The 21,578-nt window shown below is 43.3% G+C and overlaps 1 protein-coding gene and 1 non-coding gene across 2 annotated transcripts in view; both read left to right on the plus strand.

Annotated features, from left to right (window-relative positions):
- Nucleotides 1-13,367, plus strand: part of QARS1 (glutaminyl-tRNA synthetase 1) — a 149,241-nt gene extending 135,874 nt beyond the window's left edge. The window contains exons 21-24 of the mRNA XM_077451665.1: nucleotides 3,149-3,276; nucleotides 8,042-8,108; nucleotides 11,312-11,437; nucleotides 13,151-13,367. Of these exons, the coding sequence (XP_077307791.1) occupies nucleotides 3,149-3,276; nucleotides 8,042-8,108; nucleotides 11,312-11,437; nucleotides 13,151-13,201 (372 nt within the window). The 3' untranslated portion in view covers nucleotides 13,202-13,367. The remainder of the gene's footprint in view (nucleotides 1-3,148; nucleotides 3,277-8,041; nucleotides 8,109-11,311; nucleotides 11,438-13,150) is intronic.
- LOC143928681 (small nucleolar RNA SNORA14) lies at nucleotides 240-373 on the plus strand. The gene has a single exon (XR_013262510.1). It is a non-coding gene; the product is annotated as a small nucleolar RNA SNORA14 (small nucleolar RNA).
- Nucleotides 13,368-21,578: the final 8,211 nt, after the last annotated feature.

The raw sequence follows: 21,578 nt of genomic DNA on the forward strand, positions 1-21,578 counted from the left end.
ATAAAGAACATAAAAGGTGGTTAAAAAAAAAACTCTCACAAAGGGTAGTCCTTGGAATAAACAAGGCTGAGATGATCCAGAACCAAAGATAGGTGTGTGTGTGCAACATGAGCTACACAAAGCTGTACTGCCATGTAAGCGTATTAAGTACTCCCAACGTGACCAGCGTCCTACCCAGCATGACGGTAGAGAAGGGGGAGCGTCCATAGTCTGGTCTTTGTTCTATTTAAAGAGTTATTCTGCATCACTTAAACCTCCTGATGGTTTTCTTCATGGCTGTTGGGACAAGAAGCGATGCTACAACAAAGTATTGTGAGATTTCCAAAGTGGATAAGCCATCTGGCCGTCTGCTATTTCACCTCTCATACATATTCGCACCACTCACTACCAATCCTTTTGATTGGGGATGTCCTGGTCTATATAGAATACATTTCTTTTTTCCTGCTTGTCACAGGTACAACTTCTCCCTTTGGTTGGGGACGGGGTTGCACTTTATTTTTTATCTTAATGCTGTAATATGTCCTTTGGTCTTGAACAAATCAGTAGTGTTGGTGACGGTACATTTTTCCTTGATAGGTTTCTTCTTAGATTACAGTAATGGAAGAAAGCCTGCTAGTCCACATTTCAGATCATTCTTGGACAGTTCATGTTGCAAGCAACCGCAGCAAATTGACTTCTTAAAACTGTAGGGAATAATAGTTGGTTACTAAATCTGTTAATCTTAAAGTGACTGTACAGCTTTATTTCTTTTATTAAAATAATAAACATGTTCTACTTGCCTGCTCTGTGCACTTGGCTTTGCACAGAGTGGCTCTGGTCCTCTTCTCTGATCCCATGATGGTGCTCCTGGCTCCTCCCTCCTGTCGGGTGCTTTCACAGCAAGCGGCTTGTTATGGGGGCAGCTAAGCTGCTACTCTGTCCATTCACACATTGAGCCACAGCAGTTCGCCCCCCCTTTTCTGATTGGCTTCCGCTGCTGTCAATCACAGGCAGTGAGCCGATCAGGAGTGCGAGTCCCTGGAGAGGCAAGACTCTCGTGGACATCGCTGGATCGAGAGGGGGCTTGGGTAAATATTAATGGGGGGCTGCTGCTTAGTTTTTTTGCCTTTTTATAGATAATTGCATGAAGGTAAAAAAATCTTCTGCCTTTTATAACCACTTTTATTATTTCGGGGAGACCTGCTAATAATGTTATAGCAGTTAGCCCAGTTCTCATCACAAAGCACAGATCTTGTACGATCTGAACTGTCTTCTGCCTGCCTTTCTTGGGCACAGCTTCCTCCTAAGGACTAGTTGCCAGTATTGCCTGTGGTCTACCTGCAACTGATATTTCCCCATTACTGACTTGGCAGGCCTCTTTCTGTGACGTGTCTCTGTGGAAGTGGTCATCTTGGTAGATGCAGGGCTTTGCTTCCACATGTCAGAGCTGCCCCCTGATGACACTGATGACTGGTGGGAGAATATTTACAGATGTGGTAAACCGCAAAAATAAATTCCAAACCATTGGGTCCCTGCAGGATAATGGCATAATGTGCTAGTATGCATGGAAAGACTTGCCTTCAAAGGAAGCCCTCCAGCGGTGCACTGTCATGGCTCCCCCTTCCATCTCCACCCAGTTTTCCTTCCGGGTTCGTGGGCTTGGGCGGTTTGACTGGCCGAGCCGCGATGACATCACTCCTGTGGCACATCTCACTGGCTGTTACTATAGTAAATATCTACTAAATGCTGCACATTTAGGAGCTATTTACTTGTACTCACAGGTAAGCCTTATTATAGGTACAAGTAAGCCACGTGGGATTTACTACCACTTTAAAAAGCAGCAGAAAAGATTAAATAAGTTTAGATCCACACAATAAGCAGGGAGCTTATTACACTGCAGCTTGAAAATAGGAAAAAATTCCCCCACAGTGGGGTTTTTAGGCAGCAACAATGAAAAGTAGATGGATAGTGTATAAAAATTCAGTATTTATTAATATGAAAAAGCATAACACAATGGTTAAAAAAATGAGCTGCATTAGGAAAATAAAAAGATTGGATATACATTTGCAGACGATAATTTTATATCTGCGTTATACAGAAAATGTCAACAGTGTAGAAGTATAGCCCTGACGCGTTTCAACCCACACATAGGGGTCTTCAGAGGGGACAGTCTGCTAAGAGAAAAATATAAATACAGGCATCAAGTATTAGTTACAGTATAGACACTTGGTGATATTTGCTATATTTACCTAATGGTGTATATCCAACAAGAAAAAAATGTTCCTACATGGACATCCTTTTAAAAGGAACCTTTCTGTCCCCACGTGAGGTCCCAGAACACTCAGCAACCGCCACGGTCGAGGAGGGACATGAATCCAACGGTATTTCTTATGAGAGGTCACACTAGGTGATACATGTGTTTATGATATTTTTCTCTTAGGCTGCTTTCACACTGGGGCGGTATTCAGGCGTTACAGCGCTAAAAATAGCGCCTGTGTAACGCCTGAAAAAAACCGGCCCCTTTAACTCCAGTGTGAAAGCCGGAGGGCTTTCACACTGGAGCGATGCGCTGGCAGGACGGTGAAAAAAGTCCTGCTAGCCGCATCTTTGGAGAGGTGTATTCACCGCTCCTATACCGCTCCTACCCATTGAAATCAATGGGACACCGCGGCAATACCGCCGGCAAAGCGCCGCTGCAGCGGCGCTTTGCGGGCGGGTTTAACCCCTTTTCGGCCGCTAGCGGGGGTTAAAACCACCCCGCTAGCGCCCGCACACCGCCGCTAAAACGACGGTAAAGCGCAGCTAAAAATAGCGGCACTTTACCGCCGACGCCGCTCCCGCTGCAGTGTGAAAGCAGCCTAAGCAGACTGACGAGAGGAAATTTAAATCTTTCAGGATAATGCTTCAGTGCAATTAGCATTACTAGATGTTCAGATCCACTTGAGCCAACACAGCTGCACACTGTTTTTATCACTGAATGCTGGTGTTGAGATCAAAGCAGTGTGGGCCACAGGTAAACCTTAGGAAGTGGTGTAAACTCTAGGTTTGTAAAGCATATTTTTTTATTCTAATTCAATTTACTGATTTCTGTTGCCTAGCAATGCCCAATATTTAATTTTTTGTGTTTTGTTTTTTTTACAAAGAATGTATTTCATCCCCTCTGCTGTAGGATGGAAGTGGGAAAGTGGTGGAGTTGGAGGTGACCTGCAACAAATCGGACATTGCTGAGAAGCCAAAAGCGTTTATCCATTGGGTTTCTAACCCCCTGGTGTGTGAAGTACGACTGTATGATCGCCTGTAAGTACAATGGGCACATTACATAATTCTTTATATAATTGATCCGCTACATTTTTAGTGGGAAGTAAACTCATTGGGGGGGAATTCATCAAAACTGCAGCAGACAGAATCTGGAGCAGCTGTGCATAGTAACCAATCAGCTTGCATCTTCAGCTTGTGTAGCTAAGCTTAGAAAATGAAAGAGAAGCTGATTGGTTGCTATACACAACTGCTTTAGATTTGGCCTGCTCCAGTCTTGGTTAGATCCTTTTGTGTGGTATGGTAGGACTGATGTGGTGTTCTAACTGTTGGACTGTACTGTCTCTGAAACTCCATTTTAAACAATTGACGAATCAATCTGCCTGGTTCGTGATCATATGACTACTATGAAAGCCAGTCGTCTGAAACTCCAGCTTAATCTCTTCCCACCTGGCCTATAGCAGAATGATGGCCAGGCGGGGGTTTCGTTGTTCTGAGTGGACATCATACGACATCCTTCAGAACAAGCCACTCATGTGGTGCGGTGTGTCCTTGGGTTATACTGCATTTCTGATCACGGTAAAGAGCCTTATGTAGGCTCTTTACCATGTGATCAGCTGTGTCCAATCACAGCTGATCCGTGTAAATAGTAAGTGCCGGTGTCCTATCATATAGTGTCCGCTGTGTACTGCGCATGCGCAGTACACAGCACACACAGATTCCGAAAATAGCCGAGGATGAACGGCGCCTGCGCCGTGAGTCCAGGTTCTTTCCCCACCATCCAAATGGACATAGAGCTAGAATAATAAAGAGCCGAGCCCGAAGCGTGGCAAGCAAAGCTCGCCCGCGAGGGGCCCTCTAATTTTCACAACCCTATGTCCGCTTGGATGGTGGGGCTACCACCTCCACTCACAGCGCAGGCGCCGTTCAGCTTCGGAGATTTTCCGAAGCTTCTTCTGCCCCGTACTGCGCATGCTCAGTACACAGCGGACACTATATGATGGCAGGACACTATCTGCCAGAACACCGGTCGTCGGCATGCCCCCCCCCCCCCCCCCCCGTTTAGCAGAAAATAAAAAAACAAGTGGTAATATTAAATACCACCAATAGAAATCTCTCTTTCAAAAAATATAAGAATTTAATTTGGTTACAGTATTGCATGACCACACAATTGTCATTCAAAGAAAATTGCCCTGGGCAGGAAAGGGGTAAAAGTGCTCTGTATCAGCCTAGCTCGTGATCATGTGACTACTATGAAAGCCAGTCATGGTAATCTCATGCAGGCTGGAGGTTTGCCCAAAAACAAAAAAACTCTTTAGCCTGCAGAGGGCAGTGTGCCTCTGTTTAAAACTTTGTCTGACACAGTATCAGTATTTTTAAAATGATTAAAAGATTGAAAAACTTTTTTTCCTTTTTGTTTTTTTGTCCATTTGTTAGCCGATGAGAATAAAAAACACATGCAAGGTATTTTATTTTAAGTGTACCAGGTAAAACTTTATTTAACCACTTCAGCCCTGGAAGATTTGGCCGCTTTAACTGACAATTGTGCGTTTGTGCAGCGTTGCACCCAAACAAAATCTGTGTCCCCCCCCCCCCCCACACACACACACATAGAGCTTTCTTTTGGTGGTATTTGATCACCTCTGCAGTTTATTTTTTGCGCTATAAACAAGAGCGACAATTTTGGAAAAAAAACACTATCCTTTTTACTTTTTGCTGTAATATCCCTTTTTTTTTTTTTTTTTTTCAAAAACAAATTTTTTTCCTCAGTTTAGGCCGATATGTATTCTGCTACATGTTTTTGGTAAAATCGCAATAAGGGTATATAGATTGGTTTGCGCAAAAGTTATAGTGCCTACACAATAGGGGATATATTTTATGGCATTTTTATTATAAATTTATTTTTTATTTTTTTACTAATGGCGGTGATCCGTGATTTTTAGCGGAACTGCGAAATTGCGGCGAACAAATTGGACGCTTTTTTGGGACCGTTGACAATTATACAGCGATAAAGTGCTATAAAAATGCAACGATTTATTGTATAAATGTCACTGGCAGGGAAGGGGTTAACATTAGGAGGCAATCAGGGGGTTAACTGTTCCCTAGGTGTGTTCTGTGTGGGGGGGGGGGGGTGTGGGACTGACTAGGGGAGGAGAGAGATCAGTGTTCATACTTGGTATGAACACTGATCTCTCTCCTCTCCCCTGAGAGAACTGGGATTTGTGTGTTTTACACACACACACACCCCGGTTCTCGTTCTGCTATGAGCGATCGTGGGTGCCCGGTGGTAATCACGCCTTCCACTCGCATGGGCTCCGGGCAGATGCTGCGGGCGCTAACCTCCTATAGCGTTTTAAAGGGAAAACGTACAGCTATGATGGTTCGCCCTGGGGAGCCATTCTGCCGCAGTATAACTGCAAAAGCTGGTCAGGAAGCGTTTAAAAAAAAAAGTTAGAAAATGTTTTTAGGTAAATAAATTAGTCCTAGAGTTAAAGAAGAAGTAAACCCTTTCAAACCACTTTGACCTACAGGTAAGCCTAGATTAAAGCTTACCTGTAGGTCCAAGCAATATCTCCTAAACCTATATGGTTTAGGAGATATTTGCCCGAAAATGGGCACCGCTGTCTACGGCGCATGCGCCGTAGACAGCGGCGCGCAGGCGCACTAAATGCGGCAAGTCCAAGAATGGATTTGCCTAATTTGTGGACTCCCGTGCGCATGCGCGGGAGTGACGTCATCGCGGCTTCGCCGAATGGCAGCGTCGGAGCTGCGAGACGCGACTCCCGTGCGCATGCGCGGGAGTGACGTCATCGCGGCTTCGCCGCTGTCATTGGTCGGAGCTGCGAGACGCCACCAGCAAGATGGACGCGGCGGACTACAGGGATCAGCGGTGACTTCGCTGGCTCCTGTGTCAGGTAAGTGACACATAATGAGCTACTATGCGATGCATAGTAGTCCATTATGCTTTACCTTTGCAGGGAAAAAAAGAGAAGTAAACCCATCAGGGTTTACTTCCTCTTTAACTAACGTACAGACACTGATAAATTTTGGTCTGGTCATAGAGGAGTTAATATTTTAAGGTGATCAGTTGAGTGTACCTAGCAATAAAGTGCTGATGACTAGTAGAGTACTAAAAGATCATAAGAAGCTAAATCAAACGCACAAAGACTCAGTAGTTGGTACTCTTTGTGTGCCCTGCCATGTTTCTGCTTATGATCCCGACAAAGGGAGACTGTTAGGCTCGGTTCACACAGGGGTGGCACGACTTGCAGCGCCGCGACCTGCACACGATCAGCGGCGACTTGCAAAATGACTTCTGTATAGAAGTCAATGCAAGTCGCCTGAAGTAGTACAGGAACCTTAGTCGCTCCTATTAGAACGGTTCCATTGTACAGAACGGAGCGCCACTTGTCAGGCGGCTAAGTCGCCTGGACAAGTCGCCCCTGTGAACCGAGCCAGAGGAATTGTAGTAGGGCTGCAACTAACAATTATTTTCATAATCGATTAGTTGGTCGATTATTGTTTCGATTAATCGGTTAATAACCTTTAAAAAAAAAAAAAAAAAAGTGGGTCAAATTGATCGTTTTCAACCACCGTGACGGTAAAATTTGGAAATGGAAAACTTTTGTCAAAGGAATTTTCAGACAGTGTATGTGGTTTTCGTTCAGAAATTACATTCATTTTAAAAACAATGTTAAAAACAAGTGAAAATTTCAAACAAAATTCTTTCATTCAGCGAATGTACAAAGATTTTTCGTCGGAATATTCTCACTTGAACATTGGTATGGCAAGCATAAGGCTCGGTACACATCTCTGCAGTTTGCTTTTGCTCTGTTTCTGCAGTGCTTTTTACTGTACGTTTTTGAGCATGTGATTTTACTGCAATTTGTATTTTTGCATTTTTTTTTTTGGGCAGATTAAAAAACACAAATGGCCGCAAAAACGCATTACACGCTTTTCTGCAGCTTCTCCATTGACGTATATTGAACCAATAAAGAACCATTTTGCGTTTAAAAGTCCCTGACCCTTTTCAGATGTGAACGCGTCCCATAGGAAACCATGTAAATGAACTGTAGTGCATTTAATCAAAAAGCACCAATAAACACATAGATGATAGTGAACCAGGTCTAAGAAGTTTACTAACATAATGTGGTTAAAAAACTAAAATTAACACTTTATAGTAAAAAAAAAAAGTAGATAATCACCACTGTAAGGGGTTCATTTTTTTACTGTAGAACAGTGAGTAATATTTACAGTAACTATTATTTGCTCTTTTTGTACTATAAAGGGCAAATTTTTTTTTAACCCCATTACTGGTCGATTAATCGATTATGAAAATAGTAATCGATTAATTTCATAATCAATTAGTTGTCGGTTAATCGATTCGTTTCAGCCCTAGATTGTAGTGCCCTCTGTTAAAAAAAAAAAAACACAAACCCTTTAGTTTTTTCCCAAAATCCTTGGTTAGTTAGGTTCTGTCTAACATTGACTAAGTGTGTCTTTTATTACTATGGGAGGCATGTTGGAATGTAAGCTCCTCTGGGGAGGGACTGATGTGAATGGTTCACTGTAATCTATAAGGAGCTTGTATGTGTGTGGTGCAAAACTACTGTAAGTGGGTGGGTTGATGAAATGCGGTGCGTAGAATAAATATATGCATTGAAGGAAGGGAACAGATGGTTAGGGAATGCAGTAGGGTTCCCTGATGAAGAATGTGCGTTTTTTTTGTGGAACGATGACTGAGGTGTGGGAGGCATTCCTCTGTGAGCACAACAGAAAATACAGATTAATCCTATCTTTCTTTCAGATTTAAGCACAAAAGTCCTGAGGATCCTTCTGAGGTTCCCGGTGGATTCTTAAACGATGTAAATCCTGTACGTATAAAGAAGCTTACAAAAGCATGTTCTGAATTTTATGAGCTTTTTGAAAAAAAAAAAAAGACAGCGTAAATAGCAGGAATTTTAAAGCCCAACCAAAAATATCAATGTGTGAACAGATGGGCTTTTTATTGCTGAAGAGGCATGCTGCAATAAAGGATTATTGCGTGCCTCTACAAGATATACTGAGCTGTGCATGTGCAGCTCAAAGTACAATTTCGGCATCTGCTGGGAGGAAAGAACAGTCGCCCGTTCTTGGAAGTTGCGTCATTCGGGCGCAGCCAATTAAGATGCCTAAACTTGAAACATGACCATGCGAAGATGACTGTGCCAGCAAGGAAGCTCTCGGGCATTTTGTCGTCGGAGAGGAGGGAGTGTAGTTTTGTTTTAAGTGACTTGGTCCTTTACAATCATAAAAAAAATGTACAGTTTACACATCTTTGCTTTCTATAAAGTGTTAAAGAACTAGCCAGTGTGTCTATCATCAAGCTTATGATAGATTTGATATTGTATGTCAGAAAAATGAGACATTTAGGTAGATCTAAAATATGCAGCTCTGTAATCCTTAAAGTAATTCTAAAGCCTAAACATTTTTTACCCTTTTTAACCTCCCTAGCAGTAATCCCGAGTCTGGCTCAGGTTAGGAATTTACTAGCAGGAGCGGTAACCCCGAGCCAGACTCGGGATCGCATCGCTGGATGCAGGGGAGGACGCAGTGAGAGTTGCTTACCTTGTCCCCTGGATCCAGCGATGTCCACCGCGCTGTGTGATCGAGCTGTCCTCCGCTCGATTCACAGTGACAAATGCCGCCGAGCTCCGTTCCCTGCGACGTTACGGCGCACGGGAGCAGAGAACGGCGGCAAATTCAAAAAATTAAAAAGACACAAAACACACACAGCACTGTAATCTTGCAGATTACAGTGCTGTATTAAAAAATACACACCCCTTTGTCCCTAGTGGTCTGTGCAGTGCCCTGCATGCACTTTTATATTATAAATACTGTTTTTATGGCTGGAATTTGGAGATTGTCCATAGCAACCAGAAAGTGTCCCCTTTTCAGTGTTTTAGGATTTGATTACATTATTGAATAATTTTTATTATTCTTTATTATATTATAAACTTTATCATACCCGGGATGTCTGCTAGACTCTGGTTTGAAGAGATTTAAGAGCGTTATTCCTAAGAATTACAGGACTACAAAATAAAACGCCAGATTTCCATGCAAAATAATTGTACCGCTTTCAGCACCTAATTCCAGACTGAATCATACCGCCAGGGAGGTTAATGCACACCTTAAGGTAAAAGTTAAAGCATCAGCATCCCCACTCATCCCCCTTTTACTTACTTGAGCCCTTTATTCGATCCAGTGCTGTGCACATCTGTAGCTCTTCTCCCTTCTCTTCTGGGTCTTACTAGCTTTAATGAGGCAGCGGGAGCCATTTGCTCCCGCTGTTAAAGCCAATGACTGGGACGGGGCTGAGTCATGGTGTCTGTGTCAATGGACGCAGCAGGACTCGGGACTGAGCATGCACAAGTGCCCCAATGGGAAGCGGCTTTACATGGGGCCACTGAACATAGGCGCACCACCGGTGAGGGACCTGAGAAGGGGAGGTTCAGGGCCGATCTGTGCAATGCCACTGCACAAGACAGGCAAGTATAGAGGTTAAAAAAATACCTTTACAACCAATTTAAGGTCTCATTCACAAGGGGTGTATTAATGCATACACCAGTGCAAGGGCCATCTTTGCCCAAATAGGATGCACTGGTGTTCCATGCATCGGCGTGCAATCAGTCCCATTCATGTTGATTGATATGCAGCTGCATGGACACAGCCGCTGGTCTCATTATGACTTCCATGCAGGTGCTCAACCCCCAAATGCACACACTGTGTTTAGGGACATGAACCCTCACCTGCACAGATGTCAAATTGGGACCAGCGGCTGTGTCCATGCTGCCACAGCATCCCAATTGACATGAATGTGCTTGCCTGAAGGCGGGTGCACAGAACACCTGTGCAGTAAAAGACAGCCCTCGTAGGACTAAAGGCGAGCCTGTTCTGGAATGGAACCAAAGACCCTTGGCTATCTACTACCCTACTTTTTTATTTTTTCTACATTTCCTTTTTCTCTTTCACTACTGCTTCTACTGGAGACTATCCCTGCATCGCTGCCAGCTTAGCAAACTGGTCACATGTGTATATGGATATGCAAGTGAGTATATGTTTACTGGCTTACAATGCCATCTGCCACGGAATGTACTATTAGCTCGTTTTAGGATGACATTAGACGAACATTTGAATTGCTACTATGTATATCTTATCCAATCTTGACCTTGCAATGCATGGAAGGCATATTGTTCCTGTCTTACTGTACTGTCAACTTTTCTAAAATGACCAATAAAAAAAAAAAAAAGTTAATTGAAAAAAAAGACAGACGTTGCATGTGGGTGTACGCATTGATACGCCCTATGTGAACAAGGCCTAATACAATATTAAGGGGGTGATTTACTAAAACTGGAGAGTGCAAAATCTGGTGTAGCTGTACATGGTAGCCAATCGGCTTTGAACTTCAGCTTGTTCAATTAAGCTTTGACAAAAAAAAAAAAAAACTGGAAGCTGATTGGTTTCTGCGCTGAGTTGCACCAGTTATTGCGCTCTCCAATTTTAGTAACTCAACCAGTTTGGTCCCCTGTATATAGCAAAACTCAGACTGGGAGAGGGAAAAGCAGCACAAGGCACCAATTAGTTGTGCTAATGTCTTAACAAGGGACATGTCCTAGCAAGGTGCATGCTGATGGGAGAAGACAGCAGAATGCAAGGGAGATGGCTCATCCGTATGCGGTTTGCTTTTTCTTTCTTTTTTTTTCACCGTCCAGTCTCAGGCTGGGGGAGGGACAAGACCTGCGAGTGGTACCTAACTGCTTCAGAGGAAAAAAGTGGTCCCCTGCTCTGCCAGACAGGACTGTGCTACAAGGACTACTTTCAGCAGGAAATGCATCTCTTGCTCTCTTGAGCAGGCGTCGTGTAACGGCCTAAGAAATAGTCCTCATCCCTGTGCAAGCTTAGACCCAAAACAAAAATGGTGGTGGGGGGAGGGGGGACTCTAGTACCCCTCCACAGATTAGAAATGATATACTAGCATATATTCATAGCTAGATATCATTTCATGCACCATGGAACAAATACTTGTTTGCTTTTACAGGATTCTTTGACCATCATCTCAGACGCCCTGGTGGATCGATCTGTGAAGAATTGTAAACTGTTGGAGAAGTTCCAGTTTGAAAGGCTGGGCTATTTTTCTGTGGATCCAGACACCACCCCAGAGAAGGTCAGTGAGATCTGTGCATCGCTTATCACATAAAGGGCAAGGTGACGAGCAACAGTTCTAGTCTGTTTTCCTCTGAGTTCTATTTGCTGCTGTGGCTGCAGGCTTCATTCAGATAATGGACAGTCATAGACTGCATCACTAAAACCCTCTGGCAGATTGTGGTAGGTGCCAGGACAAGAGGTGATGCAGAATATAGAGCAGGGAGAAGTGCGTCTCAGAGGGATAGATTGTCCCGCTGCCATGTATCCCCGCACACAGGTATCTGGAATTATATATAAAATAGGTACAATAACTAAGCAATATGAAAAGGGTATCTGAATGTGCTTATTTAGTCAAGTAACCTGTCTGGAATTCATTTCATGGATCCTACTTCACTAGGAAGGGATCTCATTTTTTTTTTTTTATGGTTTATTGAAGATGGACCAGCAGTGAAGAAAATATTTTGCAATCCATTTAAAAATCTTAAAATCTAGCTTTGCGCAACAGATCACAATTCTTTGGCTGTCCATGTTTTAAATTTGGCAAATATATTCAGCCAAGATTGATGGTGTGAAAAATTCAGGTTCCAATAAGATGTGTGCTTATCTCTATGTGCAGATCTCGAAAATATTAGGTCATTATCCACAACCCTCTTAAGTCCCAAAGTCAGTTAGTATCGCAGCATATTGTTAAACTGGTCCTTTTAATTTCTTATGGGCCCCTTTACACGGGCTGTCCAGTTGGGTCCGCCTGTCAGGTTTTTAGGTAGACCGGACCCTCCATTCAACCCTATGGAGGGGCGGAGATATGATCAGATGAAAATGGACAGGCGGTTCGTTTTCATCAGATCGCTCCATGGAGGGAAGCAGCGGGGCTGGGTTTCCATCTCAGCTCGGCTCGGTAAGCTGAGACTGGTCCTGCCATCTGACTTCTGACTGCTCAGCAGGGATAAGCGGGGTGATCCTCTGCTGAGCAAGCAGATCCCCCATAATGGATCCGCCCCTATAACTATAGGCTGCTTTTTTTTTTTTTTTGATAGATTAAGGGAGGGTCATAACCCCTGTTGGTTTATTTTTCGCCATCTGTGTCCCATTGGGGAGATTTTCCTTCACTGCCTGTCCCATAGCCAAAGCAGGAAGTGAGAGAAAATCCTTGTAAATTAGGGGAATCCCCGGGTCATCAGAACTATGTCCCCATTGGAAGATTTCCCCTCTATTACTTTTCTGAGGACAAACCAAAATTTGGGATTTACTTTCTTTCAATGATAATGGTAAACAGGACAAATAGTGTGAATCTGGAGCAGAGACAGCAATAAAAGACGGACAGGTGTTCAAATCTATCTCCACTTTTATCCTTAACAAAAAAAAAAAAAAAATTGCCTTTAGTTGTACTTTAAGGAATGGTGCACTGAGGCTTGGAGGTCCCAGGACAGGGGAATACTGAGGCTGGGGGGGAGATCTGGAACAGGATCTAGCTGAGACTTTGCGGTCCTTGTCTACGCAGACACTTGGGTTGTCAGAACAGGCTGCTTCGATGCTTGGGATTAACAGGAAAAGGGCACACTGATGCTTTGGGGTTCAGAGACAGTGGCATGCTGGCGCTAGGAGGTCACTAAGATTTTGCTCTCTCCAGTTAGTAAATCGACCCGCCTGATATTTGTGGTTCCTGAGACAGTTTGCTCTTGGACGTTTGCTTCCTGATATTTATTCTGTCTTTCTTCCTTCTCCCTTGCAGATTGTATTTAATAGAACAGTGACCCTCAAGGAGGACCCTGGGAAACTTTGAATGTCTCACACCAACTGCAGATGCAATATCCTGGCACACAAGACCGCACAATGACCATGAGACCTGCTTGCCTTAACTTTGAGGAGAATGAAGCTCTATCCAAAGTCCAACTGGTTTTTATTACTATTTTCAAATGGAACTGAATAAATATGCACATTTAATCCTGTTGAATGTGTTTTTTTTTTCTTTTTCTGATGAATATTTGGGGGAACTTTTTTCCTTTTCTCCATTTATACCCTGTTCATCTTGGTTCAAGCTGCAACATCATTCGGTAACTAGGTGTCCAAATGTATGGGGTGTGTGCATATGTGTATATATGTGTGTGTGTGTGTGTGTGTGTATGTGTATATATATATATATATATATATATATATATATATATATATATATATATATATATATATGTGTGTGTGTATATATGTGTGTGTGTATATATATATATATATATATATATATATATATATATATATATATATATTATAATTTTATTGTAATCTAACATGGGTGGTCTCTATTAATTAAAGCGGAGGTCCACCCAAAAGTGGACCTTCCGCTCATTGGCATCCTCCCCCCCCCCTCCGGCGAGAGAGACTATCAAGAGATCGGCTTCGGGTGCCGACTTCGCGGGTGCGCAAGTGTCCTTATTTTAAAAGTCCGCAGCTGCAGTATTTGTAGCTGCTGGCTTTAAAAAAAAAAAAACAGCGGACTCCCGCTTTAAAATATGATTGGGAATAATGTATCCAGTGCAAAATGAAAATGGTTCCAAAGGCTGACGTTTTTACCCTTTATGCATTCTATGCATGAGGGTAAGAAAACTTCTGTTTCTCATTCATTCATTGACAGACACAGCACTCCATTATTCAGAACCATAGGGTTATTTCGCCCCCTACAGGAGTAGGACACTAGGTGGTAAAAAGACTTGGCTATGCCTATGGGTAGTCTTAGGTGATATACACCCCCCTCTCTGCTATAGGCCTTCAGTTTTTTTTTTTCCTGACTAGTCGGGAGTAAGAACCTAGTTCCCTGCTGGGATCTCTGGTCCTGGCAATTTGTTTTTATTTTAGCATTTTTTTTCCCTGTTTGGATTTTTTCCTTTTGAGATCTACAATCAACTATCGGACTGGGTGACGGGCTGGATACTAAGATCCCGTGGTCTCCCCAGTCTGGCCAGCGAGCGCGTACAGACCGCAGCTATGCGCTAGGTCGGCTGCGACATAGCCCCGCTGGACGGGGGCTGGCCATGCAATTTAAAAGTCTTGCAAGGTTGCATATGAATGTCTCGGCCTGTGTCGCAGCGTTCCTCCTGGCTGAAAGCCCCCCACTTTGCTGGTGAAGAGTATCTGTCTGGGACCGTTACCCATGCACTCGCTGGAGCGGTAAGTAAGAGGGCCCCCTCTTCCCCTGGAGTGGTGTGGGGGAGCGGGCACTCCCTGGGGGTGGTCGGTGGTCCCTCTGGGGGTCCCCCCCCTCCCCCCCCCGGTGAGGCCCAGGGACAAAAATGGACAATCCTAAATAAAAACTTGACACCCATACATAAGCATGTATGGAGGGCAAAGCAATAACCAATACCAACATTTTCTGGTGGTTTTGGCCCATTATAAAGTCCTGCTCCAAATTCATGAAAGTCTTGCAACAGTTCCATTAATAGTTGGAGAGGGGAACCAGATTCAAATTATTTCACCACTTTCACAAGGGGGGGATTTACTAAAACTGGTGTACACAGAATCCAGTGCAGCTGTGCATAGAAACCAACCTGCTTCTAACTTCAGTTTGTTCAGTTACGTTTTGGCAATAAAACCTGGAAGCTGATTGGCTAGTAGGCAGAGCCGGTACCAGATTGTGTGCACCAGTTTTATTAAATCTCCCCCCAATGTGTCACTAGAGCTGTGACAAATTCAAAAAGGATTAATGCCAATTTGTAGATAAGGAAATTGGAGATTATTAGAACTAACTCTAAAAATGTATAGAGACAGATCAGAGTGGGGCCCCTATGTAGTAAAGAGTAAGACGTGTTTACATGTGCCACCAGCTGCCCCCCACCTGTCACTGGTTGCTAAGTTGCTGTCGGCTGCATAGTCTCATTGGTTTTCAGTATTTGACCAATGGCGTAGTTGTCAACGTTGACAGTGGGTGGGGGTGCCTGATGGGGATGCCAATACTAGTTCTCAACCAGGTCCACCTCCAATGTTGTGGACAGTAAGCGGGCTCTGCCCACTGTGGCTCTAAGGGGAGACAGACCTGATGGGGGGGGGGACTAGTCTCAGCAGCCCCATCAGGCTCTGCCCACTGTGGATCTAAGGTGCCGGACCTGATGGGGAACTAGTGCCTCAACATCAAGCTCCGCCCACCCCACAGCTCAACTCCTCGGCTGCTGCACCTCTGTGTGATTGGTGCAGCAGCCAGGCAGGGAGCGCAATAACTCTTAGCCTGTGATTTTGTTATCAGGCTCAGGGTAGTAAGTTGTGCTGAGGATTGGTTGTCCAGTATGGACACTCTGGCCTCCATGCAACCAATTTCATGTACATAGTTTTTAACGCATACTTAAATCCATCTGTAGTGCGGAGGCATGACACAATTCTAAGGAGTGTCCCTGAATTCCAGGAATTGATTGCAACATTCCCTTTTATATTCTGATAATTCAATTAGGAGAGCCTGGGGACAATGATGCAAAGTCACCAATCACGTTCTCTGTTTTATGCTTCCAGTACAGTGTTGGCCAACAAGAAGTGTTCTTGCTTCTGATAGGTTCCTGCTTAAAGCGGTTTTAAACTCACAACCATAAATGTCACATATTGCAGCTTACCAATCATTAGATGTGGTAGTTGCATTCATTTTCTTTAGGCTTTTTCCCTTTATTTTCAGGTGATCTGGCCAGTAACGCACCACCTGTATCGGGGTACCTACGCTCTGGTTAAAGGAGCACAAGGGGAGGGGGACACCTTTGGACATGTCAGTCTGGGGGGGGGGGGGGAGTATTAGATGCAATAGCAGATTTAAATACACTAACAAATTAAACTCCAGCTAATACTTTATAAGCAGTTACAGCAAAGTTTTTTATTTTTTTTATTTTTATTTTTTCCTTTTGGGATAAATCTGAATTTTGTAAGCACCCCTGACAGTGTTAAAGTGGATTTTCACTGCATCTGAGCACCAAAAACACACATTTTTAATATTCAAAGCAAACTCCCACATCCATGCTTTATATTGCTGAGAAATCACTTTGAAAAACACCCCCTATCATTTCTGTCCGTGACACATTAAAGCGGACCTTCAGTCATTTTTTTTTTCCATCTATTAAATATTCTGCCCTTGTTTTAATTTTGGATAGAAAAACATGTTTTTCTGCCAGTAAATAACTTATAAAGCCCACTTCCTGTTTCTTGTCTGGTCATTACCATAGGCTTATGACGGCATACACAGCTAGAGAGGGAGAAAGACATAAAAGGCCAATGAGAGCTGGAGGTGTCTGTGTAAATACAGGAAGTGAACAGGCAGTAGCTTCAGCTGCCCACAGTTAAAATGGCTGCAGCCAGACGCCGTGGAGGGAGGTTTTGCAGCATATTTGGCAAGTACAGAATTGCGGTAAAATATGCAAAGTGATTGGAGGGAAGCTTCAGAATGGCAAAGATGTTTTTATTACAAATCATGTGAGCAGACTGCCGTTCCTCCTTAAGTAAGGGCAGATGATTGGTGTAGCATTTACTTCCTGGAATCCATCTGCCCTTAGCTCAGGCATGCATGCAGAAGAACATGCTTTAGCTGAGAAAGCCCTTCCTTCCCTCCTGAAGACTCCTGGGATGTATGACATAATTTGCCTAGGCAAGAAACCAGGAAGTAACTGAAGAAAGAGTGTAGCAGGAACTCGTATGCCTATATATATATATATATATATATATATATATATATATATATATATATATATATGTATGTATGTATGTTTTATATAGCACCAACAGTTTGCTCAGCGCTTTACAACATGAGGGCAGACATTAGTTACATTACAATTTGGTACAAGAGGAATCGGAGGGCCCTGCTCGTTAGAGCTTACAATCTAAAAATATATATATGTATGTATATGTGAAAGTATATTCCATTTACTAATGCTAGCAGCATGGGCATTAAAAATAATCAATGTTGATTGGGAGAGTGAAGTTCCACTGTAAATGGTTTGTCTTATCCCTGTAACTTGATACATCTGCAAGAGAGCTTGCTTTTTTGAAGGAGGATGCTTACTGGCTGGATCATTAGATCTGAATAGAAGAAAGCCTAAAAAAAGAAAACAAATGCAGTCATCACTTACAAAAATTGGTAAGCCGCAATACGATAAATGTTTGCTTTTTGGGGTTTGTACCACTTTTACAGCCTGGTTCACACGAGTGCAATTCCAGATATAACTTGAGTCGCACAGAATTGCATGACAAGGGGAAATCACATTATTTTTTAATGGTGCCCATTCGCATCAATGCGACTCCATGAGGTGCAATTTTGGAAAAGGTTCTTGTGCTACTTTGATTTCAGTGTGATTTGGTCCCATAGAATATGCAAACCACATCCAAAATGCAACTGCGGTTGCACTACATAATCGCACTGAAAATCTCATTGCAGTAGTGCGAGCCTAAACCATTGTGTATGGAAGTATAAAAAAAAAATCTACCCGACCTCTCAAGAGGCACCATAATAAAGGTGAGAAATAGCAAGGGAAGCGGAGATAGATTATGCCAAGAGGCAAACTTTCGTGTGCCAATGCCCGCTGTTCAGGAGCAAAGGAAATGGAGGAGGCGGACTTCCTCCCTGAATACTGGTGGTGGTTCTGCATGCTGCCTGCCCTGGATCAGTCATGGGAGCCGGCCACCATCACTATAGCAACAAATGCACCATGGCCCTAGATTGTCATTGGTGGTTGTGGTGCTAATGACCAGCCTGCCCATCACCCTGGCAGAATCCAGACGGCATCCCGGGCTCCTGCTGACCCTGGTTGTAAAACGCTGCTCTAGATGCATCAAAGCAAAAGGTATTCAAAGTCTTAGAGCTCCTTCAAATGGCCGTCTAGCTGTATGCACGATATTCCAAGGTCATCAATGACAAGTGTATGCGATTTTAGCGATTGCCACTTGCCCTGTACAAAAGGGCTGACAGCAGCCATCGCTGTTCACATGTAGCCACACACACCAAGCGATTTACTTGCGCTTAGGGACAAGTGCCCGAGCCTGGACACAGATACTTTGTACAGGTCGGGTGGCCCCAGCCATTCACATGCGCTTGTCATTCCAGTAGCAAGAATCTGTTGTATGTGGCTACACGGGCCTGTCTTGGAGGCCTTAATTAGAAAGTAGCCCATGTAGAAAAGCCTATGGTCTGCCCGCATTCTGTAGGGAGGGGGGGAGGCACTTGCTTAGTTCATTTAGTGCAGTTCATTTAGTTCCAAATAGATATTCAGACCATTTTTTTCATTATTCGGCTGTTTCCGAAGAATCTGAAATAACAAAATTTGAATTAGAAAACAAGAATAGAATAGAAAATAAAAGGAATAGAAAAACAAATTGGCATACAGTAGAATAAAATATAATAGAAAATAAAGGAAAAGGATATAGACTAAATTAGAAAAGAGATGAGGTGGAATAGAAAATGAGATTAGCACAGAAAAGACTGCAGTAAAACATGACAAAATAGAACAGAAATTAAAAGAATAGACTAGAAAAAAAAGATTAGCATACAGTAGAACAGGGGTAATGAATTAAAATTAAAGGAGGTCCGGTCGCCAAAATTTTCTTTGGGCCGAGGTCCGAATCTCAAGTCCTGTGCTACAACTCAGAAATATTGTAGTAACTGTATATCTATCAAAAACATGAGAAATGTACAATTTCCTTAGCATTTCAACAATATTTATTGTCAAGTTAAATCTGGTGTCCCCATCACAGTGCTTCTTTAACCACTTTCAGACCGGACCATTTTGCTGGTAAATGACCAGAGGTCTTTTTACACTTTGGCACTGCGCTGCTTTAACTGGTAATTGCGCGGTCATGCAATGTTGTACCCAAACAAAATTTGCGTCCTTTTCTTCCCACAAATAGAGCTTTCTTTTGATGGTATTTGATTGCCTCTGCGATTTTTATTTTTTGCGATATAAACGTAAAAAGACCGCAAATTTTGAAAAAAAATGATATTTTCTACTTTTTGTTATTAGAAAAATCCAATAAACTCAATTTTAGTCATACATTTAGGCCAAAATGTATTCAGCCACATGTCTTTGGTAAAAAAAAAGTCAATAATTGTATATTTATTGGTTTGCGCAAAAGTTGTCACATCTACAAACTAAGGTACGTTTTCTGGAATTTACGCAGCTTTTAGTTTACGACTGCCTATCTCATTTCTTGAGGTGCTAAAATGGCAGGGCAGTACAAAACCCCCCCAAATGACCCCATTTTGGAAAGTAGACCCCCTAAGGAAATTGATAAGAGGCATGTTGAGCCCATTGAATATTTTATTTTTTTGCCTCAAGCGATTGAATAATGACAAAAAAAAATGTTTTTTTTTTTTTTTACACAAAGTTGTCACTAAATGATATATTGCTCACACATGCTATGGGCGTATGTGAAATGACACCCCAAAATAAATTCTGCTGCTTCTCCTGAGTACGGGGATACCACATATGTGGGACTTTTTGGGAGCCTAGCCGCGTACGGGGCCCCGAAAACCAAGCACCGCCTTCAGGCTTTCTAAGGGCGTAAATTTTTGAGTTCACTTCTCACTACCTATTACAGTTTTGAAGGCCATAAAATGCCAAGATGGCACAAAACCCCCACAAATGACCCCATTTTAGAAAGTAGACACCCCAAGCTATTTGCTGAGAGGCATGTTGAGTTCATGGAATATTTTATATTTTGCCACAAGTTGCGGGAAAATTACAAACTTTTTTTTTTTTTTTTTTTTTTTCACAAAGTTGTCACTAAATGATATATTGCTCACACATGCCATGGGCATATGTGAAATGACACCCCAAAATAAATTCTGCTGCTTCTCCTGAGTACGGGGATACCACATATGTGGGACTTTTTGGGAGCCTAGCCGCGTACGGGGCCCCGAAAACCAAGCACCGCCTTCAGGCTTTCTAAGGGCGTAAATATTTGACTTCACTCCTCACTACCTATTACAGTTTTGAAGGCCATAAAATGCCAAGATGGCACAAAACCCCCACAAATGACCCCATTTTAGAAAGTAGACACCCCAAGCTATTTGCTGAGAGGCATGTTGAGTCCATGGAATATTTTATATTTTGCCACAAGTTGCGGGAAAATTACAAACTTTTTTTTTTTTTTTTTTTTTTCACAAAGTTGTCACTAAATGATATATTGCTCACGCATGCCATGGGCATATGTGAAATGACACCCCAAAATAAATTCTGCTGCTTCTCCTGAGTACGGGGATACCACATATGTGGGACTTTTTGGGAGCCTAGCCGCGTACGGGGCCCCGAAAACCAAGCACCGCCTTCAGGCTTTCTAAGGGCGTTACAGTTTTGAAGGCCATAAAATGCCAAGATGGCACAAACCCCCCCCAAATGACCCCATTTTGGAAAGTAGACACCCCTAAATTTAGGGGTACACTAGTGAGACTAGGTAATAAATGGCGGGTGCCCTGAAACTATAAAAAAATAACTAACCAACCAGCGTCACCTGTAACAGTTATATGGTGATCACTGGTGAAAGGGTTAACTAGGGGGCAATCAGGGGGCTTTATGCGGTAGTATATGGGGGTCCCTGGCGCTATAAAAAGCTGCGGCGAACCTAAATACCTACCTGCCTAACTAGCGTCACCTGTGACACTAATACAGCGATCAGAAAAACGATCGCTTATTAGGCTGGGTTCACACTGGAGCGATGCGGGAACGCCACGAATGCGCGGCGGGTTCCCGCATCGCATGCCTCCCGGCGGCAGTTCACACTGCCCTATGCGAACTGCTGGGAGTGTCAGTGAAATGTTACTGACACCCCCAGATCAGTTCGCATATCGCAGTGCGATCTGCAAACTCGGATCGCATGGTGTGAACACCCATGCGATCCGATTCTGCTGCGGGCCAAAAAAAGGGTCCCGTGCGAATTTGCGGCGGGTGCGGCGGGTGTGGCGGGTGCGGCGAATGGCTGAACTCGAATCGCACAGAGATCGGATGTGATTTGCACTGCAGTGCGGTGCGAATCACATCCGTTCTCAAACCGCTGCAATCTGAACCCAGCCTTAGTGACACTGGCGACGGGGGGTGATCACGGGGTTAAACCTTTATTGGGGGGGTTAGGGGGGTACCTTAGAACTAAAGGGGGCTAACCCTAACTGCCCTAACAGTTATTAGTCACAAATGACACCCGCCGGGTGATCAGGGGGT

The sequence above is a fragment of the Lithobates pipiens genome, unplaced genomic scaffold, assembly GCF_037356315.1.
Source record: "Lithobates pipiens isolate NorthernLeopardFrog02 unplaced genomic scaffold, aLitPip1_a1.2 Scaffold_23, whole genome shotgun sequence".
NCBI lineage: Eukaryota > Metazoa > Chordata > Amphibia > Anura > Ranidae > Lithobates > Lithobates pipiens.